A 14,635-nucleotide genomic window follows, 5' to 3' on the forward strand; every position below is an offset into this window, starting at 1 on the left:
GGTAGGACAGTAGAGTCCATCTTCCCCCTGAAGGTAGGACAGTAGAGTCCATCTTCCCCCTGAAGGTAGGACAGTAGAGTCCATCTTCCCCCTGAAGCTAGGACAGTAGAGTCCCTGTCCATCTTCCCCCTGAAGCTAGGACAGTAGAGTCCCTGTCCATCTTCCCCCTGAAGCTAGGACAGTAGAGTCCCTGTCCATCTTCCCCCTGAAGCTAGGACAGCAGAGTCCATCTTCCCCCTGAAGCTAGGACAGTAGAGTCCCTGTCCATCTTCCCCCTGAAGGTAGGACAGCAGAGTCCCTGTCCATCTTCCCCCTGAAGCTAGGACAGTAGAGTCCCTGTCCATCTTCCTCCTGAAGCTAGGACAGCGGAGTCCCTGTCCATCTTCCCCCTGAAGGTAGGACAGCAGAGTCCATCTTCCCCCTGAAGCTAGGACAGCAGAGTCCCTGTCCATCTTCCCCCTGAAGCTAGGACAGCAGAGTCCCTGTCCATCTTCCCCCTGAAGGTAGGACAGTAGAGTCCCTGTCCATCTTCCCCCTGAAGGTAGGACAGTAGAGTCCCTGTCCATCTTCCCCTGAAGGTAGGACAGTAGAGTCCCTGTCCATCTTCCCCCTGAAGGTAGGACAGTAGAGTCCCTGTCCATCTTCCCCTGAAGCTAGGACAGCAGAGTCCCTGTCCATCTTCCCCCTGAAGGTAGGACAGTAGAGTCCCTGTCCATCTTCCCCCTGAAGGTAGGACAGTAGAGTCCCTGTCCATCTTCCCCCTGAAGGTAGGACAGCAGAGTCCCTGTCCATCTTCCCCCTGAAGGTAGGACAGCAGAGTCCCTGTCCATCTTCCCCCTGAAGGTAGGACAGTAGAGTCCCTGTCCATCTTCCCCCTGAAGCTAGGACAGTAGAGTCCCTGTCCATCTTCCCCCTGAAGCTAGGACAGTAGAGTCCCTGTCCATCTTCCCCCTGAAGCTAGGACAACACACGCTGCATGTGCAACAGCTAATGGGGATCCTACTTAACTAACTAAATCATCTCTGTATAAAACAACTGTCGTTTGAGTTTTTAGAAGAGCTCGGCCATGTATGTGTGGCTATAATCACTTGTGTAGAAAGGAAGTAGGCTAAAGTCTGGTATCAGTCCTGATAATGACACTGTAGAGAGTAGGGCCCATTAACGACATCACTGTCTGCTATTCTTGTTGAAAGTCAACGGTTTATTGTGAAAAGAACCTGGGAAGAGAGAGAAATTGAAACATTGTGTAACACTTCAAGCAGCCACTTGTCCAAAGACAGAACCTCAACAGGTAGGTAGGGACAGATTGGTTTATATCTATTTCAGGACCTGGTGATACTGAAGAAGATGACTCCTCCCATGGCCAGCAGCACCCCTACAGTAATCTCCAACATCTTCCCCAGCTTCCACTGCTTATAATCCTGCTGCTGTTTCTGCTGGTACTGGGCCCTTCTGGCCCTCAGCTCCTTCTCCCTCTGCAGCTGCTCACCATAGTGAGCCTGGAAGAAGGCATCAAAATCAAACATGGCCTTCCCTCCTACGTTGGAGAACCGTGGGGATCTCTGCTGTTGTTGACGCTGCTGTGGGCCAGAGGCTCTGTTGCTGGAGGTGGTCTCCCGTTCAGAGGGTCTCCCTGCCCCCTGGATGTCTGACCCACTGAGGATGCCGCGGTCGTACTTCCTCCTGAGGGCCATGCTCCCCAGCACGCTATAGGCCTCGGTGATCTCAGAGAAACGCTGGGTGGCTTCCTCGTTGTCGGGGTTCTTGTCTGGGTGGTAGATGAACGACTGCTTGTAATATGCTGTTTTTATTTGGGATTGGGTGGCGCTTGGGGACACTCGGAGGATGTCGTAGTAGGCCGTTCTGCTCCTGTGAAGAGGCGGGAAGTCTGACTGGTTGTTTTTGCTCCTCCAGCTGTAAGTCCTGGTGGAGTACAGGACCTCTGGGTGAGGTCGAAACCGGCCTGATTGCTGCTCTGCCAGGATGAGCATGACCGTGCTGAATGCTCGGAGCTGCTGAGGTGACCCGAAGACTTCAGGGTGTAAGGTGGCCATGACAACACCTCTGCTATTCCAACACATCATCCTGTGCACTGTTACTAGATTACCCTGGGACAGAGACTGTACACTGGGCCACGGGTACAATGGTGACCGTCTGAGCTCACTATCCTGAACAGTTGCTAATTTGATAGCGGGTTTAGCATCAATGTCTAATAAAAGCAAATCACTACTTGACCAAAGTAATGTCCCATACCGCAGTCTGTTCTCGTGTTTTAGCCTAGAAAGTATTTGATCAATGTGCTCTGTCTCCGTGCATTCCTGTGCATTATCTTTGAGGTTGTTAAGTTCAGGTTCCCAGGAACTCGCCTGACTGTCCCTTGTTGACACCGGGTGACATTCGTAAATCCCTTGTCCGGTTACCTTGGCTTTAAAGGTTCTGGCTCCAATTATAGAGGTTGCTGCTGCTGCTGACATCGTTTCGTGTGGTCGATCTTCGGCGCAGGGGATGGAGTGAGTCGGTGCGTTTCTGATAGCTGAAAATCTGTAAACTCCGCTTCCCAATCTCCGACTGACCTCCGCCATTCTCCCGTAGCTGCAGGTACAGCGGCCATGGAGAAATGACAGAAACGAAGAAGACAGGGGTGGGATCCGGTAAAATGTGTAGCAGACCAATGAGAGAATATACAACTGGGATGTGGTCACAAAACGTATTCTGTCATCCAATCATATACGAGGAATTGGGGTTTGAACGTTCTCAATTATCGCCTCTTCCTCTCTGATGTGAATGGTCTCGTGCAAATTAATTTAATTCGTATGCTTTAAAATTGTGTTTTGATATGCATTTCATTCAAAATGTCGTTTTGGTTATTGAAATCGTTTCTAATAGTATTTTTCCCAACTATGCGGCTGTCTCTTTAAATTACGTGCCTCTTTCCTTGTCGCTGAAATACTACGTCACACTCACATGTGGAACCTCAGCTGTAGCCAGACATCATAAAAACGTTTACGTTTTTTTTGTTTAAATCGATCATTCGTATATATCTTGTAGTAAACTAAATTAGACATGGCCTCAAGTTGTCGAAGACCCGAGCATATGGCTCCGCCTGAAATTGTTAGTATGATATTTTTGTTTTTTTAAGACCGACTAGAGCTAGCTAACGTTAGCCCCATTAACTGTAAGAAAACACACGTTTGCTAAGTTAGTTAGCTAGTGATCTGTTCCAAAATACCTACCGAGCATGTGACTAGTTCTGTTTAGTTCATTATGTGGACAACATTTCCGCGACACATCTTGTGTTTACCTGCACGCAGCACTTAACTTCTTGTGTTTTGATTTCTACTCGTTCTGCAGTTCTATAACGAAGAGGAGGCCAAGAAATATACTCAGAAGTGAGTTCGGGATTTGATAATGACCTCCTATGGGCTGCATAATACGAATCGCTGTGTTTGAATAGAAATCGTTGCATTTTTTTTTACCATTTACATACTGACCAGAGGCTGCCCTTGATGGAATCTCTTTGAGACAGTAGAATGTAATATGATTCAAGGGTAGCTAAGTAATTCAATCATTTCCTCGTGGATTTCCAGTTCTCGGATGATTGCGATCCAGAGCCAGATGTCTGAGAGAGCTGTGGAGCTGCTGAACCTGCCTGAGGACCAGCCCTGTTTCCTGCTCGATGTAGGGTATGTGTACAAGCCAGGGGACTGCTGAGGGCTCTCATTCATGTAACGGGTCTGGGTAGAACAAAACAACATCGAAACTACTTTAGACTGAATGTGTCTTTATAACTCGTCCCATCAGGTGTGGCTCCGGGCTAAGTGGGGACTACCTGTCAGAGGAGGGACATTGCTGGGTTGGAGTGGACATCAGCACAGCCATGTTGGGTGAGTGTGGTTGAGTGGACGTCAGCACAGCCATGTTGGGTGAGTGTGGTTGAGTGGGTGTCAGCACAGCCATGTTGAGTGAGTGTGGTTGAGTGGGTGTCAGCACAGCCATGTTGAGTGAGTGTGGTTGAGTGGGTGTCAGCACAGCCATGTTGAGTGAGTGTGGTTGAGTGGGTGTCAGCACAGCTATGTTGGGTGAATGTGGTTAAGTGGGTGTCAATACAGCCATGTTTGGTGAGTATGGTTAAGTGGGTGTCAGCACAGCCATGTTGAGTGAGTGTGGTTGAGTGGGTGTCAGCACAGCCATGTTGGGTGAGTGTGGTTGAGTGGGTGTCAGCACAGCCATGTTGGGTGAGTATGGTTAAGTGGGTGTCAGTACAGCCATGTTGGGTGAGTGTGGTTGAGTGGACATCAGCACAGCCATGTTGGGTGAGTGTGGTTGAGTGGGTGTCAGTACAGCCATGTTGGGTGAGTGTGGTTGAGTGGGTGTCAGTACAGCCATGTTGGGTGAGTGTGGTTGAGTGGGTGTCAGCACAGCCATGTTGGGTGAGTGTGGTTGAGTGGACATCAGCACAGCCATGTTGGGTGAGTGTGGTTAAGTGGGTGTCTACAGCCATGTTGGGTGAGTGTGGTTGAGTGGGTGTCAGCACAGCCATGTTGGGTGAGTGTGGTTGAGTGGGTGTCAGCACAGCCATGTTGGGTGAGTGTGGTTAAGTGGGTGTCAGTACAGCCATGTTGGGTGAGTGTGGTTGAGTGGGTGTCAGCACAGCCATGTTGGGTGAGTGTGGTTGAGTGGGTGTCAGCACAGCCATGTTGGGTGAATGTGGTTGAGTGGGTGTCAGTACAGCCATGTTGGGTGAGTGTGGTTGAGTGGACATCAGCACAGCCATGTTGGGTTAGTGTGGTTGAGTGGGTGTCAGTACAGCCATGTTGGGTGAGTGTGGTTAAGTGGGTGTCAGTACAGCCATGTTGGGTGAGTGTGGTTGAGTGGGTGTCAGTACAGCCATGTTGGGTGAGTGTGGTTGAGTGGGTGTCAGCACAGCCATGTTGGGTGAGTGTGGTTGAGTGGACATCAGCACAGCCATGTTGGGTGAGTGTGGTTAAGTGGGTGTCTACAGCCATGTTGGGTGAGTGTGGTTGAGTGGGTGTCAGCACAGCCATGTTGGGTGAGTGTGGTTGAGTGGGTGTCAGCACAGCCATGTTGGGTGAGTGTGGTTAAGTGGGTGTCAGTACAGCCATGTTGGGTGAGTGTGGTTGAGTGGGTGTCAGCACAGCCATGTTGAGTGAGTGTGGTTGAGTGGGTGTCAGCACAGCCATGTTGAGTGAGTGTGGTTGAGTGGGTGTCAGCACAGCCATGTTGAGTGAGTGTGGTTGAGTGGGTGTCAGCACAGCCATGTTGGGTGAGTGTGGTTGAGTGGGCGTCAGCACAGCCATGTTGGGTGAGTGTGGTTGAGTGGGCGTCAGCACAGCCATGTTGGGTGAGTGTGGTTGAGTGGACATCAGCACAGCCATGTTGGGTGAGTATGGTTGAGTGGACATCAGCACAGCCATGTTGGGTGAGTATGGTTGAGTGGACATCAGCACAGCCATGTTGGGTGAGTATGGTTGAGTGGGTGTCAGCACAGCCATGTTGGGTGAGTATGGTTGAGTGGGTGTCAGCACAGCCATGTTGGGTGAGTGTGGTTGAGTGGGTGTCAGCACAGCCATGTTGGGTGAGTGTGGTTGAGTGGACATCAGCACAGCCATGTTGGGTGAGTGTGGTTGAGTGGACATCAGCACAGCCATGTTGGGTGAGTGTGGTTGAGTGGACATCAGCACAGCCATGTTGGGTGAGTATGGTTGAGTGGACATCAGCACAGCCATGTTGGGTGAGTATGGTTGAGTGGACATCAGCACAGCCATGTTGGGTGAGTATGGTTGAGTGGACGTCAGCACAGCCATGTTGGGTGAGTATGGTTGAGTGGACGTCAGCACAGCCATGTTGGGTGAGTATGGTTGAGTGGACGTCAGCACAGCCATGTTGGGTGAGTGTGGTTGAGTGGGTGTCAGCACAGCCATGTTGGGTGAGTGTGGTTAAGTGGGTGTCAGCACAGCCATGTTGGGTGAGTGTGGTTGAGTGGACGTCAGCACAGCCATGTTGGGTGAGTGTGGTTGAGTGGGTGTCAGCACAGCCATGTTGGGTGAGTGTGGTTAAGTGGGTGTCAGCACAGCCATGTTGGGTGAGTATGGTTAAGTGGGTGTCAGTACAGCCATTGATTTCATTCCTGGCGCAAAAATATTGCATTCATATTTAGAGAAGGATCAGCAACCTGAACTATAGCAGTCGATATTTGTTTGTTTGTGCTCTTCTGTTGACCAGTGCTGTGTCCTTGTCTCTAGATGTAGCGCTGGATCGGGAGGTGGAGGGAGACCTTGTGTTGGGGGATATGGGGGAGGGATTGCCCTTCAGGCCTGGGACCTTTGATGGCTGCATCAGGTAAAGAGCTTGTCCTTCCTGTTCTGTAAGAGAGACCCGAGTTCTCTGCTGAGAAATTACTATTGATGGACTTGTCAAGACTGAGTTAGTAATGTCTCTTGCTGTCTGTCTCCATCCTTCTCTTTCTACCTGTGTCTGTGTCCTCCCCTACCTCTCTTTGTCTCATCCCTCAGTATTTCTGCTCTCCAGTGGCTCTGCAATGCTGACAAAAAGACTCACAGCCCCCCCAAGAGGCTCTACACCTTCTTCAGTACACTCTACTCCTCCCTGGTGAGATCCCTAGTGACCTCTGTCCAATCTAACTCCTCCCTGGTGAGATCCCTAGTGACCTTGGTCCAATCTAACTCCTCCCTGGTGAGATCCCTAGTGACCTCTGTCCAATCTAACTCCTCCCTGGTGAGATCCCTAGTGACCTCGGTCCAATCTAACTCCTCCTCCCTGGTGAGATCCCTAGGGACCTCGGTCCAATCTAACTGCTCCTCCCTGGTGAGATCCCTAGGGACCTCCTCCTTCCTGGTGAGATCGCTAGTGACCTCGGTGCAATCTAACTGCTCCTCCCTGGTGAGATCCCTAGGGACCTCGGTCCAATCTAACTGCTCCTCCCTGGTGAGATCCCTAGGGACCTCCTCCTCCCTGGTGAGATCCCTAGTGACCTCTGTCCAATCTAACTCCTCCTCCCTGGTGAGATCCCTAGTGACCTTGGTCCAATCTAACTGCTCCTCCCTGGTGAGATCCATAGGGACCTCCTCCTTCCTGGTGAGATCCCTAGTGACCTCTGTCCAATCTAACTACTCCTTCCTGGTGAGATCCCTAGTGACCTCTGTCCAATCTAACTACTCCTTCCTGGTGAGATCCCTAGGGACCTCTGTCCAATCTAACTACTGCTTCCTGGTGAGATCCCTAGGGATCTCCTCCTTCCTGGTGAGATCCCTAGTGACCTCTGTCCAATCTAACTACTCCCTGGTGAGATCCCTAGCGACTTCTGTCCAATCTAACTCCTCCTCCCTGGTGAGATCCCTAGTGACCTCGGTCCAATCTAACTCCTCCTCCCTGGTGAGATCCCTAGTGATCTCTGTCCAATCTAACTCCTCCTCCCTGGTGAGATCCCTAGTGACCTTGGTCCAATCTAACTCCTCCCTGGTGAGATCCCTAGGGACCTCGGTCCAATCTAACTGCTCCTCCCTGGTGAGATCCCTAGGGACCTCCTCCTCCCTGGTGAGATCCCTATTGACCTCGGTCCAATCTAACTACTCCTTCCTGGTGAGATCCCTAGGGACCTCTGTCCAATCTAACTCCTCCTCCCTGGTGAGATCCCTAGTGATCTCGGTCCAATCTAACTCCTCCTCCCTGGTGAGATCCCTAGTGACCTCTGTCCAATCTACCTCCTCCTCCCTGGTGAGATCCCTAGTGACCTCTGTCCAATCTAACTCCTCCTCCCTGGTGAGATCCCTAGTGACCTCTGTCCAATCTAACTCCTCCTCCCTGGTGAGATCCCTAGTGATCTCGGTCCAATCTAACTCCTCCTCCCTGGTGAGATCCCTAGTGACCTCGGTCCAATCTAACTCCTCCCTGGTGAGATCCCTAGTGACATCGGCCCAATCTAACTCCTCCTCCCTGGTGAGATCCCTAGTGACCTCGGTCCAATCTAACTCCTCCCTGGTGAGATCCCTAGTGACCTCGGCCCAATCTAACTCCTCCTCCCTGGTGAGATCCCTAGTGACCTCGGTCCAATCTAACTCCTCCCTGGTGAGATCCCTAGTGACCTCTGTCCAATCTAACTCCTCCTCCCTGGTGAGATCCCTAGTGACATCTGTCCAATCTAACTCCTCCCTGGTGAGATCCCTAGTGACCTCGGTCCAATCTAACTCCTCCTCCCTGGTGAGATCCCTAGTGACCTCTGTCCAATCTAACTCCTCCCTGGTGAGATCCCTAGTGACCTCTGTCCAATCTAACTCCTCCTCCCTGGTGAGATCCCTAGTGACCTCTGTCCAATCTAACTCCTCCTCCCTGGTGAGATCCCTAGTGACCTCTGTCCAATCTAACTCCTCCTCCCTGGTGAGATCCCTAGTGACCTCTGTCCAATCTAACTCCTCCTCCCTGGTGAGATCCCTAGTGACCTCTGTCCAATCTAACTCCTCCTCCCTGGTGAGATCCCTAGTGACCTCTGTCCAATCTAACTCCTCCCTGGTGAGATCCCTAGTGACCTCTCTGTCCAATCTAACTCCTCCTCCCTGGTGAGATCCCTAGTGACATCTGTCCAATCTAACTCCTCCTCCCTGGTGAGATCCCTAGTGACCTCTGTCCAATCTCCAACTCCTCCTCCCTGTGACTCCTCCTCCCTGGTGAGATCCCTAGTGACCTCTGTCCAATCTAACTCCTCCTCCCTGGTGAGATCCCTAGTGACATCTGTCCAATCTAACTCCTCCTCCCTGGTGAGATCCCTAGTGACCTCGGTCCAATCTAACTCCTCCTCCCTGGTGAGATCCCTAGTGACCTCTGTCCAATCTAACTCCTCCCTGGTGAGATCCCTAGTGACATCGGTCCAATCTAACTCCTCCCTGGTGAGATCCCTAGTGATCTCTGTCCAATCTAACTCCTCCTCCCTGGTGAGATCCCTAGTGACCTCTGTCCAATCTAACTCCTCCTCCCTGGTGAGATCCCTAGCGACCTCTGTCCAATCTAACTCCTCCTCCCTGGTGAGATCCCTAGTGACCTCTGTCCAATCTAACTCCTCCTCCCTGGTGAGATACCTAGTGACCTCTGTCCAATCTAACTCCTCCTCCCTGGTGAGATCCCTAGTGACCTCTGTCCAATCTAACTCCTCCTCCCTGGTGAGATCCCTAGTGACCTCTGTCCAATCTAACTCCTCCTCCCTGGTGAGATCCCTATTGACCTCGGTCCAATCTAACTCCTCCTCCCTGGTGAGATCCCTAGTGACCTCTGTCCAATCTAACTCCTCCTCCCTGGTGAGATCCCTAGTGACATCGGTCCAATCTAACTCCTCCTCCCTGGTGAGATCCCTAGTGACATCGGTCCAATCTAACTCCTCCTCCCTGGTGAGATCCCTAGTGACATCGGTCCAATCTAACTCCTCCCTGGTGAGATCCCTAGTGACCTCGGTCCAATCTAACTCCTCCTCCCTGGTGAGATCCCTAGTGACATCGGTCCAATCTAACTCCTCCCTGGTGAGATCCCTAGTGACCTCTGTCCAATCTAACTCCTCCTCCCTGGTGAGATCCCTATTGACCTCGGTCCAATCTAACTCCTCCTCCCTGGTGAGATCCCAAGTGACCTCGGTCCAATCTAACTCCTCCTCCCTGGTGAGATCCCTAGTGACATCGGCCCAATCTAACTCCTCCTCCCTGGTGAGATCCCTAGTGACATCGGTCCAATCTAACTCCTCCTCCCTGGTGAGATCCCTAGTGACATCGGCCCAATCTAACTCCTCCTCCCTGGTGAGATCCCTAGTGACATCGGTCCAATCTAACTCCTCCTCCCTGGTGAGATCCCTAGTGACATCGGTCCAATCTAACTCCTCCTCCCTGGTGAGATCCCTAGTGACATCGGTCCAATCTAACTCCTCCTCCCTGGTGAGATCCCTAGTGACCTCTGTCCAATCTAACTCCTCCCTGGTGAGATCCCTAGTGACATCGGTCCAATCTAACTCCTTGTGTTATTGTCCCATATCTTTTTTAGTCAAGAGGAGCCCGTGCAGTCTTTCAGCTTTACCCAGAGAACTCTGAGCAGGTACAGTGATGTGAAAATAGTTTATTAAAGTCAGTCTCCACAGAAACATGCCGACACACTCCGTGACACCTGATTGCCACTCCTGACCTGTAGTCGCTCTTCTCATCTGTGTAACTGTTGTTGACTGTCTTCCTTCTATATATATATTCATACTAAATGTTCTATTTTATAACACCTTTGTTACTTTAATATTTTACTATTGTTAATATTGAGAGGTGAACCTGCCAGCCAGTGCGTTTCAGTGCGTTTCAGTGCGTTTCAGTGCGTTTCAGTCTGTGCTGTGCATATGAATAATAGACTTGACTGTGTGCAGCTGGAACTGATTACATCCCAGGCCATGAAGGCAGGCTTCAGTGGAGGCATGGTGGTGGACTATCCTAACAGCACCAAGGCCAAAAAGTGAGTCCCCTCCCCCCCTGCCACCCAGCGTCCCAACCTGGTTTGGTAGTCACCATGGAAATTTAACCAATAGAATGGGCCTCTCCTGTTAAGTCAGTGATGTCATAATGAGATAATGATGTCATAATGAGATAATGATGGCATAATGGTGTCAGTGATGTCATAGTGAGTCAATGATGTCAGATTCTATTTCTATGGTCGTCAGTTGATGGTCATACTAGAAACACACACACACACACGTCTTTCTGGCATGAACACTCCCACTACTGACTGCTAGGGAACTACTTTATTGAGGGATGGTTTTACTTACTATGACTGTGATATGTGGTTGTCCCACCTAGTTACTTCAAGATGAATGCTCTTAACTGTAAATCTCTCTGGACAAGAGTGGCTGCTAAATGATTAAAACTGACATTATTCTCTTTTTTTTCCTTTTTTTCTCCCCATCAGGTTCTTCCTGTGTCTGTTCGCTGGGTTTTCAGGAACCCTACCCAAGGTGAGGAAAAGAACAAGGGTTAATTTGTAGAAACTGTTGTCTTGAATGCTGAACACAGGTGGTTTGTGGTCCCTGTGTTTCAGGGGCTGGTGTCAGAGACAGTGGACAGGGACGTCCCAAATCAAGTCCAATTCACAGGACAGAGGTAAAGAAATAACATCCTCAACTTTAGAAGTGTTGTTGTAGTGATTGATTACCACCATTTATGCTAACGAGAAGACTCATTAATCAATGCATTAACATAGTTGGGGTAGATGGCATTTGGACAGGTCTTGTCGTCAGGCCAGGCTCTTCCTGCCTGATTACAGTTACTGCCCGGGCAGCTTTTCTGCCCTCTGACATCACGTGATGTAGCAGATGGAGATATGGGAAACTCAGCCTGAAGTGTGTCCACTTGCTCGTCCAAATAGCTTTTCTGTGTCTCGACTGGGTAAGACACTTAACCTCTCTGGGATATTCGGGACGGTAGCGTCCCACCCCGCCAACAGCCAGTGAAAGTGCAGGGCGCCAAATTCAAAACGACAAAAAAATCTCAGAATTAAAATCAGTACAATTCTCGTTAATCCAGCCACAGTGTCTGATTTCAAAAAGGCTTTACAGCGAAAGCACCCACAAACGATTATGTTAGGTCACCACCAAGTCACAGAAAAACACAGCCATTTTTCCAGCCAAAGAGTGGAGTCACAAAAAGCAGAAATAGAGAGAAAATGAATCACTAACCTTTGATGATCTTCATCAGATGACACTCACAGGACTTCGTGTTACACAATGCATGTATGTTTTGTTCGATAAAGTGCATATTTATATCCAAAAATCTAATTTTACTTTGGAGTGTTATGTTCAGTAGTTCCAAAACATGCAGTGATTTTGCAGAGAGCCACATCAATTCACAGAAGTACTCATAATACACATTGATAAAAGATACAACTATTATACATGGAACTTTAGATAAACCTCTCCTTAATGCAACAGCTGTGTCAGTTTTTTTTTTAACTTTCCGGAAAAAGCACACCATGCAATAATCGTGAGTACGGCGCTCAGAGACCAAAACAGCCAAAGAGATATCCGCCATGTTGTGTAGTCAACATTAGTCAGAAATAGCATTATAAATATTAACTTACCTTTGATCTTCATCAGAATGCACTCCCAGGAATCCCAGTTCCACAATAAATGTTTGATTTGTTCGATAATGTCCATCAATTATGTCCAAATAGCTACTTTTGTTAGCGCGTTTTGTAAACAAATCCAAAGTTACGAAGTGCGCTCACTAGGAGCAGACGAAATGTAAAAAAGTTCCGTTACAGTCCATAGAAACATGTCAAACGATGTATAGAATCAATCTTTAGGATGTTTTTAACATAAATCTTCAATAATGTTCCACCCGGAGAATTCCTTTGTCTTCAGAAATGCAATGGAAAGCGAGCTAACTCTCTCATGACCGCACGTCACGAGCCTGTGGCACTCTGCCAGACCACTGACTCAAACAGCCCTTATGAGCCCCTACTTTACAGTACAAGCCTCAAACAAGTTTCTAAAGACTGTTGACATCTAGTGGAATCCTTAAGAAGTGCAACAGGACCAATATCCCACTGTATTTTCAATAGGGGCGGAGTTGAAAATCGACCAACCTCAGATTTCCCACTTCCTGGTTGGATTTTTTTCTCAGGTTTTCGCCTGCCATATCAGTTCTGTTATACTCACAGACATCATTCAAACAGTTTTAGAAACTTCAGAGTGTTTTCTATCCAAATATACTAATTATATGCATATTCTAGCTTTTACGGCTGAGTACCAGGTTTACGCTGGGCACATTATTCATCCAAGCTACTCAATACTGCCCCCAGTCACCAAGAAGTTAATAGGGGTGTGATCCTGTGTGTTTGCGAGACAGAGGTCCTGGGTTGGAGCCTTGGTATGAGCCGAATCAGGAGGAAATGGCTTCGCAAGCAGTGTGACGTCCTTTACAATGACACTGATCACATCTGTTAGCGAAGACAGGGAGCCGATTTGAAGATGAAATATGTAAAACAGGTTGTTTAGAGCCGAGGTGTCTCAATCCCTTCCTGTGTCTACTGGTGGTCATTTCCTGTTTGTCTTTTGTAAAGATCTCGCTTTAAGAACATGAAGGGCAAGTCTGCAAAGAAGGGAAAAGACTGGGTCCTGGAGAAGAAGGAGAGGAGGAGAAGACAGGGCAGGTATGTACACCTCTGCCTACCCTCTCATTGGGCAGGGATCCTGGCTACCCTCTCATTTGGGCAGGGATCCTGGCTACCCTCTCATTTGGGCAGGGATCCTGGCTACCCTCTCATTTGGGCAGGGATCCTGGCTACCCTCTCATTTGGGCAGGGATCCTGGCTACCCTCTCATTTGGGCAGGGATCCTGGCTACCCTCTCATTTGGGCAGGGATCCTGGCTACCCTCTCATTTGGGCAGGGATCCTGATCCTGTACAGGTCAACATTACGATGTTCATATAGTTTACAACCCCATTTGGAGGAAGTCATCAGGCTCTAACAGAAAAGTCTCTTACAGTCTTCCCTCTGTGGTGTGTGTTGTTTTCCAGGGAGGTCCGAGCTGACACAAAGTACACTGCCAGGCAGAGAAGGCCTCACTTTTAAACCCCGGTCAGTCCTGTGTGTTCCAGCCCGGAGGTTCACACTCATGAAGTACTACTGTCCTTCCTGTGTGACCGGAGGAGCTGTGACCGGCAAGATTTAAACTTAAATGGACTCAAATCAATCCTACTCACTTAAAAAACGGGTGGATTAAAATCTTTATTTTCTTCCCATTTTAGAAGTTGATGGTTGTTTTTTTCCGGGAGTTGTCTCTCTATCAGTGGAATGGAAATTTATTCATATCAATTTGAGAATGTGATTCCCACTCACGCTGGTGACTGCCAGTTGCTGTGGTTACCTAGACTGGTTGCTAGGCTTTGTTTAGCTATAACATTCCTAGAGAGGGGACAGTTTCTGTACTTTCCACTCCTTCTGGTGTCATGTGCCACTAGAGCATGTGGAGTGGAAAGTTGTAGCTAAACAGTGACTGGCCACCAGTCTAATGATTATCTGGTTGTGGTCCCTATCCTCTGGACAGAAACTGGCCCCTCTCTAGGACATGACCCCCTATCCTCTGGACAGAAACTGGCCCCTCTCTAGGACATGACCCCCTAACCTCTGGACAGAAACTGGCCCCTCTCTAGGACATGACCCCCTATCCTCTGGACAGAAACTGGCCCCTCTCTAGGACATGACCCCCTAACCTCTGGACAGAAACTGGCCCCTCTCTAGGACATGACCCCCTATCCTCTGGACAGAAACTGGCCCCCTCTCTAGGACATGACCCCCTATCCTCTGGACAGAAACTGGCCCCTCTCTAGGACATGACCCCCAATCCTCTGGACAGAAACTGGCCCCTCTCTAGGACATGACCCCCTATCCTCTGGACAGAAACTGGCCCCTCTCTAGGACATGACCCCCAATCCTCTGGACAGAAACTGGCCCCTCTCTAGGACATGACCCCCTATCCTCTGGACAGAAACTGGCCCCTCTCTAGGACATGACCCCCAATCCTCTGGACAGAAACTTGCCCCTCTCTAGGACATGACCCCCTATCCTCTGGACAGAAACTGGCCCCC

The 14,635-nt window shown here is 49.5% G+C and overlaps 2 protein-coding genes across 2 annotated transcripts; one reads left to right on the forward strand and one right to left on the reverse strand.

Annotated features, from left to right (window-relative positions):
- Nucleotides 1-1,180: 1,180 nt before the first annotated feature.
- On the reverse strand, nt 1,181-2,657 carry dnajc30b (DnaJ (Hsp40) homolog, subfamily C, member 30b). The gene has a single exon (XM_046314756.1). The coding sequence runs from the start codon at nt 2,580-2,582 to the stop codon at nt 1,323-1,325; it is 1,260 nt and encodes a 419-aa protein (XP_046170712.1). The 5' UTR covers nt 2,583-2,657; the 3' UTR covers nt 1,181-1,322.
- A 274-nt stretch (nt 2,658-2,931) lies between these two features.
- On the forward strand, nt 2,932-14,635 carry bud23 (BUD23 rRNA methyltransferase and ribosome maturation factor). The gene is made up of 12 exons (XM_046314757.1): nt 2,932-3,111; nt 3,352-3,389; nt 3,588-3,683; nt 3,802-3,884; nt 6,264-6,360; nt 6,534-6,630; nt 10,057-10,107; nt 10,421-10,506; nt 10,957-11,002; nt 11,086-11,147; nt 13,108-13,197; nt 13,565-14,635. Exons 1-12 carry the CDS (start codon nt 3,064-3,066, stop codon nt 13,617-13,619), a joined length of 849 nt encoding a protein of 282 aa, XP_046170713.1. The 5' UTR covers nt 2,932-3,063; the 3' UTR covers nt 13,620-14,635.

The sequence above is a fragment of the Oncorhynchus gorbuscha genome, linkage group LG19, assembly GCF_021184085.1.
Source record: "Oncorhynchus gorbuscha isolate QuinsamMale2020 ecotype Even-year linkage group LG19, OgorEven_v1.0, whole genome shotgun sequence".
Lineage (NCBI taxonomy): Eukaryota > Metazoa > Chordata > Actinopteri > Salmoniformes > Salmonidae > Oncorhynchus > Oncorhynchus gorbuscha.